This window comes from Micromys minutus, assembly GCF_963924665.1.
Source record: "Micromys minutus genome assembly, chromosome: 23".
Classification (NCBI taxonomy): Eukaryota; Metazoa; Chordata; class Mammalia; order Rodentia; family Muridae; genus Micromys; species Micromys minutus.
In genome coordinates this window covers 9629533-9645731 of record NC_137958.1, presented here as the reverse complement: position 1 = coordinate 9645731, position 16199 = coordinate 9629533, and the positions used below count along the sequence as shown (strand labels likewise).

Below are 16199 nucleotides of genomic sequence, written 5' to 3'. Positions count from 1 at the left end.
AATATTGTTCTGGAGACAGGATTTTACCAGACAGCTCAGAACTGTTAACCTTCTGCCTAAACCTCCAGAGCGCTGGGATTACAGATGTGAGCCCCCGTGCCTGCCCATGCCTAGGGAGTTTTGGTCTTCATTTTCTTCATTGATGTGTTTATCTGCCTCTGCTCCAGGGATGCATTTTGGGTCCCATCATTGTGTTGAACAGTTTTCTCTAGTGGATTTGATGTTTTCTTTTCCTTCCTCCCTCCCTCCCTCCCTCCCTCCCTCCCTCCCTCCCTCCTTCCTTCCTTCCTTCTTCCCTCCCTCCTTCCTTCCTTCCTTCCTTCCTTCCCTTCCTTCCCTTCCCTCCTTCCTTCCCTCCTCCCTCCCTCCTTCCTTCCTTTCTTCCTTCCTTCCTTCCTTCCTTCCTTCCCTTCCTTCCCTCCCTTCCTTCCCTTCCCTCCTTCCCTCCTTCCCTCCTTCCTTCCCTCCCTTCCTTCCCTTCCCTCCTTCCCTCCTTCCCTCCTTCCTTCCCTCCCTTCCTTCCCTTCCCTCCTTCCCTCCTTCCCTCCTTCCTTCCTTCCTTTCCTTCCCTTCCTTCCTTCCTTCCTTCCTTCTTTTTTTGAATGGTTTGGCTCTTCCTTTGTACTGTAAATTTTAGAATCAGTTAGATGATTATAAAAGACTATGAGGAGGTCTTGATTTGAGATACTTTTTTTTAGACTAATGTAAGATGCTTACATTTAACTTGCTAGTCATGGATAAGAACTGAGTCCTCAGCTCCTGATCATGAAGGCCACACAGGTGTTGTCATTGTTCATTCATGTCGTGTGAGTTCTTTAGAAAAGTTTTCTTTAAATTCTCCCACATGCTTTTTTTGCTAGATTTATTTTTAGCAGTTTGAAGTCTTATTGTGTGTGAATTTATTTTCAAAATTAAGCTTCCTAATTCGTTCTTACTAGTCACATAAGCACACTCCTGGGGCTGGAGCAGCTGAGAGTGTGCATTGCTCTTTCCAATCCCTGGATTTAGTTCCAGTGCTCACAGGCAGTAGTTGTACATCCAGCTCTAGGAAGTCCTGTGCCTTCTCCTGAACTCTGTGAGCATCTGTACACACACATGCACACTTCCACGTACAAATGCAGATATATGTGCATGGCTTGAAATAAAATCATAAAAATAAAATGTTTGAGATTTGTAAGTTATTTTTGCGTGCAGGAACATTTGATAGCCTGCAGGTAAACTCTCCCTCCCTTCCTCCATCCCTCTCTCCCTCCCCTCCTCTCTCCCTCTCTCCCTCCCTTCCAGTTCCCTGACTCTTGTGGTATGTGGGCATGAGCCCCTGTGGATGCCTGTGCACAGAGGCGGGGAGGTTGACGTTGGTGTCTTTGTTCATTGCTCTCCACCTTAATTTTTGAGACAGCACCTCAGAGCTCATCAACTCTGAGGTCGCCTGGCCAGCCAGTGAATCCCTGTTTCTGCCTACCTATACTGGGATTCTGGATACTCGGGTTCCATTGCTTGCAAGGCAAGCACCTTACTGATTGGACAGTCTCCCAGCCCCATCTGCAGGCAGTTCATTGTATTGCTTGCCAGTAATGGTCATGTTTGGCTTCTAATTCTGGTCTTAAATTTGTTTCCTTACCGTGGCTGTTTGTATTTGCTTATTCTTTTGGAACATCTGTTTATTTATTGTATGTGGGGTGCAGGTGGCATGGTATGTGGAGAGAGAGAGAACAACTTCTAAGAATTAGTGCTCTTCTTCTATCATGTGGGTCCCTGGGATGAAACTCAGGTCTTCAGGCTTGGTGGCAAGCACCTTTATTCACTGAGCCGTCCTGCTGCTCTTTAGGGGCTGTTTTGTTGGCTAGAACTGCTATTAAAGTAGTCATTAGCACTGGGGCTTGCAGGTGCTTTAGTCACACTGAATTTAAAGAGAGCACAGCTTTAGTGTTTCCTTGGTGGTTCTATATCAGTTTTGATGGCCATGCTATTTCAGGTTTAAACAGTGTTGTAAGAGCTGTGTCCTTGAGAGGCGGGAGGACCAGGACAGTTTGTCTTCTTCATGTTGATTCTGTTCCAATTTTTATTTTCTGAACAGAAAACTTAAGACAGTGATTTTAAATAATAGGACATAATGTATTCTAGACACTTACTTGTTTTTTAAAGGCCTCTGTTTATTATAAATTTGACTCCTACAGTTCTGCTGTGATGGTTTGACAATCATAGCATTTTTATTTTATCTTCACTCCAAACGTGCTGAACAGGGAGTTACTCTCTGTGTACTTGAAGCCTTACTTTAAGGAGACTCTCCATGACTGCATAAAACACACATATAGTACACAGTTTTAATATTCACAGATCACAAGAAGTCTGATTGGACATTTCCTCACACTGAGATCCACAACAAAGCTAGTCAGCAAGATTTCATTCACTTCAGCAGTGCAAAGGATGGGGCCTACCAAACTCCACTGAACGAGCTACAAACATGTTCAGCAAAACTTAACGCCTGGAAGGGTGATTTAGAAAAATATAGACATGTAGTTTTTACTGTGCAACTTTCCTCAGGGGAAACAAATCCAAGAAGTGAAGTAACAACAAAGTAGATACAAAGAAACAATCTGGGAGCTGGGTAGGGTGACCCAGCTCTGTAATCCAATCAGGAGGCCGAGGCAGAAGGATGGAGAGCCCACGCCAGCCTAGATGGACCACATAGCAAGAGTCTCTCAAAAGCCGACCAAGCAGTAACATCCTATTCTGCTCCAGGGAGCTGACTTTGTCAGTGGATGTGCACAGCTCAGTTTGAAACTTCTCATGAAGAGTGTTATGGTCTTGTTCTAGGGACCTTGTTTGGTGACATAATATCTGTTCTATCTCCATCTGATTGGGCAGCTGCCTTATTTAAATTGATGTTTCTGATTCTTGCTATATGGTTTATGACGCTATGATATTCTTTACCTTGCTTTAAGGGGGAATGCCTTTTTGTTTCTGGCAGGTTGGGGTCAAAGTGCAAGGTTTCCACCTGGCCTTTTTGGACACCTAGTTGGATAGGGTCTGTGTTAGCACTGGGTGGGGAGGGGGTCAGGGCTCTGTAGTTTAATGTGGCTGCCGAGGTAGCTGGGTGACCTAGGTTAGACAGGAGCTCCACCTCTGAGCCTCATCTCTAGCTCAGGCTTCTGTGTCTTTATTGCTTTGCTTGGGATTCTGTTGCCTGCCATGTAATTATAAAAACAAGTGCCATCTCCCTCCCCTACTTCCTTCCTCTCTCCCACCTCTCTATTCCCCTCCCCCTTCCTCCCTGCCACCAAAACTTAGCTCTGTATGACCTGGGCTCAGAACAGAGGGAGGGATAAGATTTACTTTACTGTCATTTAAATTTCTGTTTGTTCTCATTTATTTCCTGTTAAGTCAGGCTTTGGGGGGGGGGGGACCGAGGTGGGACTATGGCTTTCTTTTTCTTTTGGTTCATGTTTTGCCCCCAGATTCTTGGCCGACTCAAGCAATATCAAGAATTGTGGAATGTTTTTTTTTCCCCTCACCACCTCACATTCTGTACTACTGGCTTGACAGTTTAATTGAAAATGTGTACATGATTAAGATTATTCTTGCTAGATGACAAAATAACTCTGTATCTTTTCCTTTTTTTAGAAAAGTACTTTATGTGTGTGGGTATCTTGCTTGCACATGTCTGTGCACCACATTTATTTCTTGCCCACACAGGTCAGAAGAAGGCGCCAGATTGCCCTGGGACTGTAGTTACAGGTGGTTGTGAGCCAATGCATGCTAGGAATAGAACCCAGGTCCTCTTCGAGAGCTGCAAGCACCCTTAACCACTGAGCCACCTCTCCAGGCCCTTCTTGTATCCTTCGTTTTCACTGTAACTTCTTGATGCTCTTCTCAGGGGGGAAAAAGACACCCCAGTCACTCTTAAAATGCTGCTTTAATTCTGCCACTGTAATAATTTGAGGGTGTCAGAAAATTAACTTTTAGAAATAACTTTAGAAATAATGTATACTTATTTTTTGGAATAATGTTTTACTATTATTATTATTATTATTATTATTATTATTATTATTATTATTATTGGGGTGTGTGTGTGTGTATGTGTGTGTGTGTGTGTTTACTTATGGCTCAGTGTACACAGGGGGTCAGAAGACAAGCTGCTGGTGTCAATTTTCTCCTTCTACCCGTTGGTCCTGGAGGTTGAACTCATACCCTCAGGCTTGGTGGCAAGCACCTTTACCCCTCCCTGAGCCTTCATGTTCACCCCGGAATAATTTTTAAGATGAATTTACCGCAAAGCTTGCATCTTACAATTCCAGATAGGTGTGTAGTTGGATTTACTTTAAACGTCCTACTGTGGAAGTAATGGGACGTCCCTGGCTGCGGATGCTAGGCAGACTCAAAGTTACAAACTCACTTCACTCAGCTGTGCAGCTCTTAACTGTGAGCTTATAGACGACAACTTCCTGTGGCAATATTAAAAACTGAATACAACCTGCTAGGGTCCAAACATTTGAATTTGTTGTTATCTTTCCTCCCACCTCCATGATTGAAAAGCAGATGTGCTTAGTGGCTAAAGAGGACAGCTGCTGTGGTCCTGCTGCAGGGTTAGGTGTTGCCCTGCTTTGACTGACAATCCCAGGCCCACACATGGGGTGGTCTGTAAGTTACTCAAATGGAACTTGTGGTTCTGAAAGGCCACTTGGTAGCTCTGTGCGAAGCTTTGATACAGTTTCACTGCCTCTGACTTCAAATGAGTTAGGACCCCTGTGTGCGCCTTTTCTTGTGATTTGTTCTATGAAGCATTCTTCAGTGTGTACCTTTATTCTCTGACACTCCCTTAGAGTGACTTATTAGATGAATCCATTGTCACAGTGTTTCTGGATCTCTTCCCCCACAGTGGTTCCATCTTGCTGCCCCTTAAGTGTTCAGGTACATTTTCAGTGTGGCGTTCAGTGTGGTCCTCTGTGTCCCTGCTAAGTGTGTCCGTCTGTCTGTATAATGTAGTGCTGCAGCCTGCCTAGGAGGTGGTGGGATGCGTCCCCTTTCATGGTGAGAGCACGCACTGTAGAGCAGCTAGCCTGGAAGTGCCGAGCTCCATTTGCAAAGGGGGTTTCACTCTGTGAAGTGAAATCATATCAGAAAGATTGCGCACCCCACCTTTTGGGGTACACAGAGGGTTTTCTTGATGGAACTCCGAGGGCCTCTTGTTTATTTGCAGTGGTGACTGTAGCTTCACCTTGCCTACGCTAAACACTATAGGAGGTTCTGTCGACATAGCTACAGCATTCAGCTTATGTTAGAATAACAAGTTTGACCATTTCCCAAATTCACAAACAGTATCTTAGTAGCGTAGAATATTAACACGGCACACATTTCTCTGGAGTGCACTGGTGGCAGCTGCTCGGGTGCAAAGCTGGCTGTGTCTCTTGGAAGCGGTATGACCTTGATCTTTGACATCGCAGGGACTACCTGGTAGTGACAGTGTGCACACAAAGGAGCAGCAGGGAGCTCGCTGACCCTCCTGCTTCTTACATTAGTGATTTGCGTGTGCCCACCCCTGGAGATGTAGTAGAAGACATACATTTTCTGACTTGGAGGTGTCTCCAGGCTCCGTGGTGAACTGGTTGGTGGTCTTTATGAAGAATGTGCTGATGGGAGTGGGAAGGGCCAGTGGACATTGAGAAGAGCCCCTCCCCCAGGGAGTCAGGGAAAGTTTCCAGGAAGGGATGGCTCCCCCCCCCCCCCCAGAGACCCAATGAGGAGGAGGAGTTGAAGGGAGCTCCGATTGTGACCAGGGGTGTCAAGCAAACTGAGTCTTTGTTTCATAGTTTATGGGATATTAAACTCTGGAGTGAAGTTTATATGATTATTTATTACTAAGTATAGTTGCACATATATACCATTAAGATCTTCTGTGATACTGTTGTTTGAATAATTATATTTCTCTTTTTGCAACACATGCTAGCCTCTAACCCGAAAGCTTCATTTTAATTGGAAGGCAGTTTCCCACTCTCCATAAAAAGCCTCTATATCTAAGAACTATTTGATGTCATTTAAGAACATATAAATGTTATTTTTCAGTTTCCCTTAGTCTTCTGTGTTGTGTAGAATTTTGCCCTCCACCAAGCTGTATTTTACAACCAACATGTGGTGGGTGTATGGTCTGTAACATTCCCCGGTTTCTTAAGGGGTTCCTCCAGATGAGGCTGATTAGTAACATTGCTTCTGTGCCAACATTAGAAGCAGTTCCCTTGCATTACCCTGAGATGATACTGGAAAAAGAGTTGTTTGTTTCTCTGCTATTCCATGTGCTCACCATGTCTCCTGTTAGCACCCTAACCCCAGATACGACCTTAGCAGTCACCATTCCCTTGTACGGAATACAGATTATGTTAACTGTTCCTGATAATTGAGATAATGCGTGGGGAGTGATTTTTTCACAAAGTGCGAGCATCTTTTTTTGAAAGAAAAACATCTGTTTCCCTTCAGGTATCGCCATCAGAGAATCCGCAAAGGTAGTTGATCAAGCCCAGAGAAGGGTGTTGAGGGGAGTGGATGACCTTGACTTCTTCATAGGAGATGAAGCCATTGATAAACCTACCTACGCTACCAAGGTAAAGTTGTGCCAGCAGTGTGCTTATGTAAACTAAGCCAAAAGGAGCAGAGCATGGCTGTGTCTGGAGATTGTACCTGTGAGTTGTGGAACACCTTTCTTATGCTCAGGTGGAGGCTAGTTGAACAGAGGAGGTTGTTTCTGAAGAGGTGGGTTTCTGTGTGGAGTACGAGTCACACAGTTGTCAACAGGGTGAGCAAGATCTGCCCTTTTGGGAAGGTGCAGGTTGACTAATGCACATGTCAGATTTGGAAACTTGCAGACGGAGTGATTATGAAGAAACACTAATGTTAAAGCAGGCGTTTTGAAGAAATCATTTAAATTACTCTTTAAATTAGCACACCAAGCAATGGATTGCATCCTGACATTTTCACAGACCCATGTCTATACCTTGTTCTTATTCTCCCCCACTTCCTCTGATGACCTCATGACCTCTCTGTCTACCTGCCCACTCTTGCTGGTTCCCTCCCTTCCTCCGAATACTCCTCTTTTCTGCCCTCATGACCCATGGACTCCACCATTCTCCTTTTCTCCCTCCTCCCTTAAGATTACTTCCTCTCCACTCATGGTATCCCCCTTTGCTTTCATTTATTACACACATACACACACACACACACATTCATATAAACACATACATGCACACACACTCTCTCTCACACACACACATACACACACTCTCTTCTCTATGTGTCTCACACTCAAAGACACACACAGACTCATTCACACACAGATACAAATACAGACACACATATAGACACACATATACACTCACACAGACTCCCACACACACACATTCATATAAACACATACATGCACACACACTCTCTCTCACACACACATACACACACTCTCTTCTCTGTGTGTCTCACACTCAAAGACACACACAGACTCATTCACACACAGACACAAACACGGACACACATACAGACACACATACACACTCACACAGACTCACACACACACACATAGACACACATAGGGGAGAGAGGGGAGAGGGAGGGAGACAAAGAGAGACAGAGACAGAGAGACAGAGACAGACAAAGAGACAGGAACGGAGACAGGGAGAGAGACTGATTTAAGTCTAGGTTCTATGTGAGAGAAAACACACAGTCTCTGTTTTTCTGAGTCTGGCTTACTCTATTTACCCTAACCATCTCCCTTTGTATCCATTTTCTTGCAGTTGTCAGGATTTCAGTTTTAAGTGGCTAACTAAAACCCCATTGTGTAGCAGCACCACTTTTAAAAGGAAGATGTCTAGCCGGGTTCCGTTTCTTGGCTACTGTGCATACACAGCATTCACCATGGACGTATCTCCGAGGTTTATTGTCATGGAGTCCTTCAGTTATATATCATGTGTGGGCTCCCTGGGCTGTACTGTAGTTCTGTGACAGTTCTTTTTAGGAACCTTCACACTGACTTCTGTAATAGTTCTACCAGTTTACAGTCCACCAGTATACAGTAGTTCCTGTTTCTCCACCTCTTCCCAGCAACCAGAGGGAGCTGGATGGTGGATGAGTCTGCCCATGGCCTTCTGGTAGTCTGTGTACCGAGAGGTGCTGCCGTAAATACACTATATGAGCAGCTCCGTATAAAGCATGCTGTTTATATTTGAGTCACCGGAGGTTCCCACCAGGAGGCCTTCGTTCTGTTGGCCCCCTTCATTCCTTTGTGCCTGTGCGGTGAAGCTGTTGCTTCTGTTCTTTTTGCTCCAGTGGCCTATACGACATGGCATCGTTGAAGACTGGGATCTTATGGAAAGGTTCATGGAACAAGTGGTCTTTAAGTATCTTCGTGCTGAGCCTGAGGACCATTATTTTTTAATGGTGAGTAGTTGGAACCAAGAGAAATAAATACCCGTGAATTCCAAAGTACTTGGAGTTTTCTTTTTAAACACAAAGTTCTCCTAAAGGACTTTGGCATGAATCAGGCTGCTTTTAGGGGCAGATACCAGAAAGCGCAAGAAAAATATCAGAACCTAAAAAGCTTAGCACCCTGTAGATCAGGAAGGCTCAGCCTGGCAGCCTTGGGCTGCTCAGTTCAACAGCTTGGAGATCGACCTGTCTTTTACCATGGCCTCTTCTGTTGGCTCTCTGGTGCCTCAGAACAGCTGTTACTTCAGAGTTTTCATGTATTTCTGCTCAGTAGTCGAAGGGAAGACTTTTCCTGCAGCCTAGAGACTGTTCTTAAAAGCCTTCCCGTGATTTTGCCCAGTGTCCCTGAGCTGTCTGTGGGTCTCTTAGATTGAGAGGAGGGCTGAGTGTTATAACCTCCGGCACAAGGTCCAGGGAGGGAGGTTTGGGTGGGAAGCTTGGGTGTCCTCTTTGTCCCTAAGAAGTAAGTGGATGCTGTGACTATCTTTCTGTTATAGCAGAGAAACTGCAGCCAGGGTGCTATTTTGCAGTGTTTGGATCCTATTGTAGGAGGGATCTGAGTTTTGGACTCTGACTGTGGTACTTAAGTGTCCTGTCAAACAAAAACAGCATAGAGAAATGAGAAGAAATATCTCTTGGGATCTATGAGATGTAATTGTTCTATTTAACAGAATGTTTCCTTCCATGAAATAGTCTTTTTACATTAAAAGTAGTCTAAGGTATAAAATGCTTACTCTGTAAACTATATACAGCATAAGCTGCATATTAAACTCACATGATATAGCTTTGGACTTTTCTATGCAAGTATATTGTTAAATGGTTCCAAATTCAGTTATAATTATTTCCAGTGTTTTCCTACACACTCTTTAGAGTTGTCTGGTTTAGAAGGTTGTAACTACAAGGCTAATATATGGAATCTACATAGCTAATGTCTATCAAGGCGAGTCTTTGAGAGTGTTCTTGTCGGGTGTAGCATGTGTCTTACAGACCTCTGTATTTCTTCTCCTGAACTCCAACAGTGGTTATACTGAATAAAGGAAGCCAGGAAACTCCAGCTGCTGGGCTTGGCACACTGGCTTATCACTGACTACCTGTGGGATAGGATTTTAGGGCCAGCAGCTTCCTTCTACCTGCTTCAGGTTACTGTGCTCTTCTCTGCCTTGGCCTAAAGGGCGTCTGATCTAAGGCCTGTGGAGTAAGTGCTGGTACATGCCACAGGACACTTAAGAAAGAATGAAAGAAGCAAGCAAGCAAGCAGAAAGCCACCCAGATTTTTTTGTCTCTTCCTCTGTCCTGCCTCTAATTTCCTTCTGATCCTCCTCCTCTCCTCTCCCACCCCACTCCCCATCTCTCACACATACACACCCTTCTCTGGTTTAGCATATATATAAACCAGAAAAACAATCAGTTCCTAGGAAGAAATAGGAGGTGGTGTTTTATGTGAACTTAGAAAAGATCATTTGCTAATTGGCACCTGTAGTGAATTTTAAATATATTCAAATTCATTACTAAAATACAGAAAAAGAAATCAAACTGCACATACTGCGCTTTGAATTCTGCAAGTGTTGAATATGGTTGAGGGAATTTCTTGTTTCTTTCAGGTATATGTGTGTTGTGTGTGTGTGTGTGTGTGTGTGTGTGTGTATGTGTACCACATACGTGTGGGTGCCCACAGAGGCCAGAAGAGGGCCCTGGATCCCCTGGAGTTAGGGACAGAGGTATTGTGAGCTGTCAGACAGTTGTGCTGGGACCCAAACCTAGATCCTCCGTAAGATCCTAACTGCTGAGATAACTTTGTAGCCCTCCCACCTCATTTTTATATTAAAAAATCACACTTACAGATTTTGTGTGGTAGTGTGGGGGTATGTGTTTGCTATGGTGTACACACGAAGGGCGGAGAACAGCTTACCACGTTTCTCCTTTACCATGTAGATTGTAAAGACTCAGGGCTCTAGTCTTTGTGGCATGTGCTGAGCCACCTTGCTGGCTCTCCATCTTTATTTTTGAGACAGGGTCTTCTATTGAGCTGGAGATTTCCACCATGTTTGCCAGAACTGTGCTTTACAGAGTTTTGGGCTTTTTTTTTTTTTTTTTTTTTTTTTTCTTTTTTTTGTTCTGAGAATTGAGCCTTAGGCCTTGAGGCTTGCATGGCAAGCAGTCTGCCACCTAGGTATATCCTTAGTGCCCACCACGCCCCTAGTGCCCGCCAAGCTCCTAGTGCCCACCTCAGCCTCACAAACTGTTGAGCTCTCTGTCATATGCTACTGGCCTTGTCACAGTGGTATTGAGTGGAAAGCAAGTTGTAACTTCAGAAGAGATCTTTCAGACTTTATGAATATAACTCACAAAGAACAAGCAAGACCACCAGCCATCATGGTGACGTTAAGGGGCCAGCTAAAGCATTGTGATGGGGGTGTGGTGGGGCACAGTGTGGAGGCAGGAGGTGGAGCTGTGTGCTGAGGCTGGTGATAGAGCGTGGAGAGACCAGGATGACAAACACTGACTGTGCGCTCACTCCTGCAGCCCTGGGCATGGGTTTCAATGCTGTCCACTGTGTGTGTGGGGGTGGGGATGAGTCTCTTAACTGTTCTGAAACTTACCAAGTAGCCCAGGTCCCTTGGCTGTCAAGCTCCAGGCCTGGGATTACAGGTACATGCCACCACACCCAGATTCTCCTTGTCTTTCCTCTTCTTAAATTAGGTTTTTGGTTAGCAAACAAAGAAATGGATCTCACCATGCTAATTTACACTTGTATTTCATGCTCTGAAATTCCTCGGACTGTTAATTGTCTTATCAGTGTACACCATGACTGAAAAACAAGTTGGGGAGGAAAGGGTTTATTTAGTTTGTTCCCATAGCAGATCCATCATTGAAGAAAGTCAGGACAGGAACTCACCCAGGGCAGAAACCTGGAGGCAGGAGCTGGTGCAGACACCATGGAGGAGTGCTGCCTTCCTCAGCCAGCTTGCTTGCTTTCTCCCCCTCTCTCCCTCCCTCCCATCGTTTCCTTTAAAAAATTAAAAGAAGAATTCTTCTCTCATACATTGCATCCTGACTGTAGTTTCCCTTCCCTTTTCGCTCCCCAGTTTCTCCCTCCCAGCTCCCTGCCCTCCACGCCCACCCCACCTCCTCCTCCTCTCAGAAAGATTAGGCCTCCTGAGTACATCAACCAAACACCACAGCAAGCTACAAGACCAGACACATACCAGCACATCAAGGTTGGCTGCAGCAACCCAGCAGGAAGCAAAGGGTCCCACAGGTAGGCATAAGAGTCAGGGGCAGGCCCCTGCTCCCACTGTTAGGAATCCCACAAGAACACCAAGCTGCACAGGCATAACCTGTATGCAGGAGACCTAGGTCAGACCTCTCTAGGCTCCCTGATCTCTGCAAACCCTCATGAGTCCTGGTCAGTTGATTCTGTAGGCTGTGTTCTTGTGGTGCCCCTGGCCACTCTGGTTCTTCTATTTCTTCCTTCTCCTCCTCCACAGGCCTCCCCACACTGTGCCTCTTGCTTGACCGTGGCATTCCGCTCCCATCAGTTGCTGGATGAAGTCTCTCTGGTCTCTGATGACAGTTCTTCTAGGTCCCCATCCCTGAACACTCTCCAGGCCAGACAAATGGAAGGTTGAAGGTTTTATGGCTGGTTACCGAAGACGGCCGGTTTATCAGCCTGCTTTCTTATAGAACCCAGGACCACAATAGGCCGGGCCCTCCCCCGTTGGTCATTAAGATAACAGGCTACAGCTGACTCTCAATGGAGGCATTTTTAAGATTGAGGTTCTGTCCTTTAGATAATCCTAGCTTGTGTCCAGTTGACATAAAACTGAGCAGCAGCACATGAGTGATGTTTAGACAAGCCCTCCCCAGTCAGCGCCGAGAGAGATGGGCTGATGGGTCCACTCGGTCTGTGCTGACCCACCTGTCTTCCAGCTTCCGACAGTTGTCGCCTCCTCCCCTGCTCCCTTTTCATTGACTCTTTATACTTTAAAAATCGTTTCTTAGGCAGTTGAGACGGCTCAGCAGGTAAATGTGCACTCTGTGTAAATTTGAGGCCCTGAGTTTGTACCCGCAGTGCAAGAAGAGACATGATTCCCAAAGGCTGTCCTCTGACCTTACTGGTGTATGTGACTCTTGTGTACCTGTGCTCATGAGCACACACACAAACACCAATAATAAAAAACACTGTTGCAGTAAATATTAAGATAGAAATCTGGCTTATCTCTTTATCCCCACCCCCCAGGTCTCACTCCATGGGCGCCACTTATATGGAGCCACACGCACGGACTCTGTCACTCGGTCCCCAAGCCGTACTCTCTGCATGGTTCCCTTCTCTGGCCGCCCTGGCGTCTCCTTTCCTCCACCTACCGACACAAACATGACTCTAATGCGGGATAGCTTTTCATACAGGTTTAGATATTCAATTATCAATCCATAAACCCTCTACACAGTAAGATTACATCCAGTAGACACAGATACAGACTGTCCTTCTATATGAGAGAAAAGACCTATAGAATCCTTAAAATGTTCATAGCTACCTAACGCCAATTAAGTCCACCTGGATCCAGCTCATCCTCTGGAGCTCCATCTTGGTCCCCTTCTTTGTCCCCTCTTCCCCCTTCTTCTCCTCTGACCCTCTCTCTCCACTTTCCCTTCCCCTGCCCAACCACAACTCTCGCCTTTATTTTACAAGTTAAAATGGGAAGAAGGTTCTGATGAAGTCACCTGAGTAGGTGACTAGGCAGCCCTTCTTGGGGAAATGGCATTAACATCAAAATACAAATGGCAGCCAGACAATCCACAACAAACAACAACTTTTTTAACTACAGTTAAGGAGGGGCTCGAGGACAGACCTCGGTATGCGCATCAGTTTTCTCGCCCACGGAGAAATACAGATTATTTTCCATAATACTCATGGGTTCTTTGTCTTATATCAGCACCAGGTGATAGTTTTACGATTGCTATGGATTATAATGCCCATGCACTTTAACTTTATGTGATGTTCTCTAGTCACATGCTTCAATATTAACACAATAAGGAAACTTTGCTCTTGTGTAATGGTTTGGGCATGTTTTATTTTATTAATTTATTTTTTGTTTTACTTTTTTTTATTGGATGGTTTATGTATTTAAATTTTAAATGTTATCCCATTTTCTGGTTCCCCCCTCTCCCATTCCCTCTACCCTTGCTTTTATGAGGATGCTCCCCCTCACCTGTTCACTCCAACCTCAACACCCTGGCATTCCCCTACACTGGGGAAACACAGGACCAAAGGTTTCTCCTACACAGCCTTCACAGGACCAAGGGTTTCTCCTCCTATTGATGCCAGACAATGCCATCCTCTGCTACATTTGTGGGTGGAGCCACGAGCCCCCCCCCCCCACATACCCAAAAGATGCTCCAACATATAATAAGGACACATGCTTCACTATGTTTACAACAGCCTTATTTATAATAGCCAGAAGGACCCCAGATGTCCTTCAACAGAGGAATGGATACAGAAAATGTGGTACATTTACACAATGGAGTACTACTCAGCTATTAAAAACAATGACTTCAGGGGAATGTTTTATTAAGTGTGCCTTTGGTGATAGACACAGAGGAACTGGAAGGCCAAGGAGGAAATGGGTTATGAGGGCATGGCTTCAGGCATACTGACTTTGATTCCAGAACCAAGAGACCCTGACTACATAGCAAATATTTCCTAAAGTAGAAGTAGAGTTTAACTCTTTAAAGATGGTGAATTGTGATGTGTAGTCAGCAATAGGTGTCTAAAAATAGTAGTTCAAATAAGTTAGGGGTTTTAATTTTCTTAATTAAATAAGCCCATGGTGGGCTGGAGAGATTGCTTAGTGGTTAAGAGCACTGACTGCTCTTCCAGAGGTCCTGAGTTCAAATACCAGCAACCACATGGTGGCTCACCACCATCTGTAATGGTATCTGAGGCCCTCTTCTGGTGTGTTTGAAGACAGCTACAGAATACTTATATTTATTATATAAGTATATTAATAATATATATAATATATAATATAATATCTAATATTTATAATATAATAATATAGTAATATTTATTATGTGTATAATAAATAAATCTTTTAAAAAGCCTATGGTAAGCAGTTGGTGCTGGGAATGGCAGCTCTCTGGTGTCTTGGGGGATCTTTCTTCTCTAGTGTACTTGATGTTGACTATTCCAAGGTTGGTTGCTGTAGCTTCCGGTATATCCTTATTCTGAAGGAAGAGGGAGGGTTTACTGTTAGGAATCAGCATTTGTATCTTATTGGCCAAAACTTACCTGCTCAGTCATCCTTGCCCACAAAGAAGTCTAGGATATGCATTGTGTCTGGCCTGTTGCTATTTCCAGGATCAATCAGTGACTAACAAGTAATGGCCACACAGTGCTAATATGTACCCCCCCCCCCAGAGTAATAGGTATTGGAATTGGAATAAGGTAATTCATAGGTCTGAGGAGAGCAGTTGGAGTGCAGCTGCTCCATGCTTTGTGCTGTGTTCCGCCCACTGTGAATGTTACACATCAGGGACCCCATGGGCCAGAGCGTCATGGCCGTGTTGTGTCTGCTCCAGCTCCATGGTGGGTTTGCTTCTATCTGAGTTTAGTCTATAGCTAAGGAGGTTGCATTGCTATGTGGGGTTTGTGTGGGACCTGGTCCAGTCATACCCAGGTGTGTAAGCTCCCACTGTTATTACAGGGGAGAGGAAGGGAGGGACCAGAATGTAACATTTAATAGATCTCTCTCTCTCTCTCTCTCTCTCTCTCTCTCTATATATATATATATATATATATATATATATATATATATATATATTTACTTATTTTATTTATATGAGTACACTGTAGCTGTCTTCAGACATACCAGAAGAGGGCATTGGATCCCATTACAGATGGTTGTGAGCCACCATATGGTTGCTGGGAATTGAACTCAGGACCTCTTAGAGATCATTCAGTGCTCTTAACCGCTGAGCCGTCTCTCTAGCTCTTTCGCTCAGTCTTTCAACCCATCCTTTTGTATTTTATATACAGCTCTCATTCCATTTTCTTGCTAATGTATCTATTTTTGTGTTTGTGTGTGAATGCTGTGTGTGTGCTTCTGTGGAGGTCAGGAGACAGCTTGTGGGAGTCAGTGCCTTCTTTCTTCCCTGTGGGCTCTGGGGCCTGAACTTAGATTGTCAGGTTTGGTGGCAAGCACGTTCATGTACTGAGCCATCTTGGTGGCCCTTGCTCTATTTTAATTTTCTGTTTCTGTGATAAAACACTGTGGCCGAAGGCAGTGTAAGGAAGAGAGTTTGTTTTGGCTCAAGGTTCCAAAGAGCTGCTCTATGGTTGGGAGACATTCAGCAAGCCCCAGGCATGGTGACAGCCGCAGGAAGCTGAGGGGTCACCTCTTCAGTTACAGACAGGAAGCCGAGAGAGCGAACAGGAAGTGAAGTGAGGGTAGAAAACCTCAAAGTCCACTCCCCGTGACATATTTCCTTTAGCAAATCCACATTTCCTAAAAGCCAAAAGCATTACCTATGGTCCATGTGCTCAAATACGTGAGCCTACGGGAGCCATTTCTCACAGGAACCACCAGTTCCATGGCTGTTACCATAACTGCTATATGATTGTGTCGCCTGATGCCTGTCTGTCTCCTACTCCTTTCGTTTTCAGACATTGGCTCCAGTTCATGATCCTTGAGAAGCAGTATAATCTTTGTGGAGACAGGTATACAAGCTGCTTG

At 44.8% G+C, this 16199-nt stretch overlaps 1 protein-coding gene across 1 annotated transcript in view; it reads left to right on the top strand.

Annotated features, from left to right (window-relative positions):
• Positions 1-16199, top strand: part of ACTR3B (actin related protein 3B) — an 86243-nt gene that overhangs the window by 40390 nt on the left and 29654 nt on the right. The window contains exons 3-4 of the mRNA XM_080936469.1: positions 6472-6596; positions 8308-8418. Coding sequence (XP_080792595.1) covers positions 6472-6596; positions 8308-8418 — 236 coding nt within the window. The remainder of the gene's footprint in view (positions 1-6471; positions 6597-8307; positions 8419-16199) is intronic.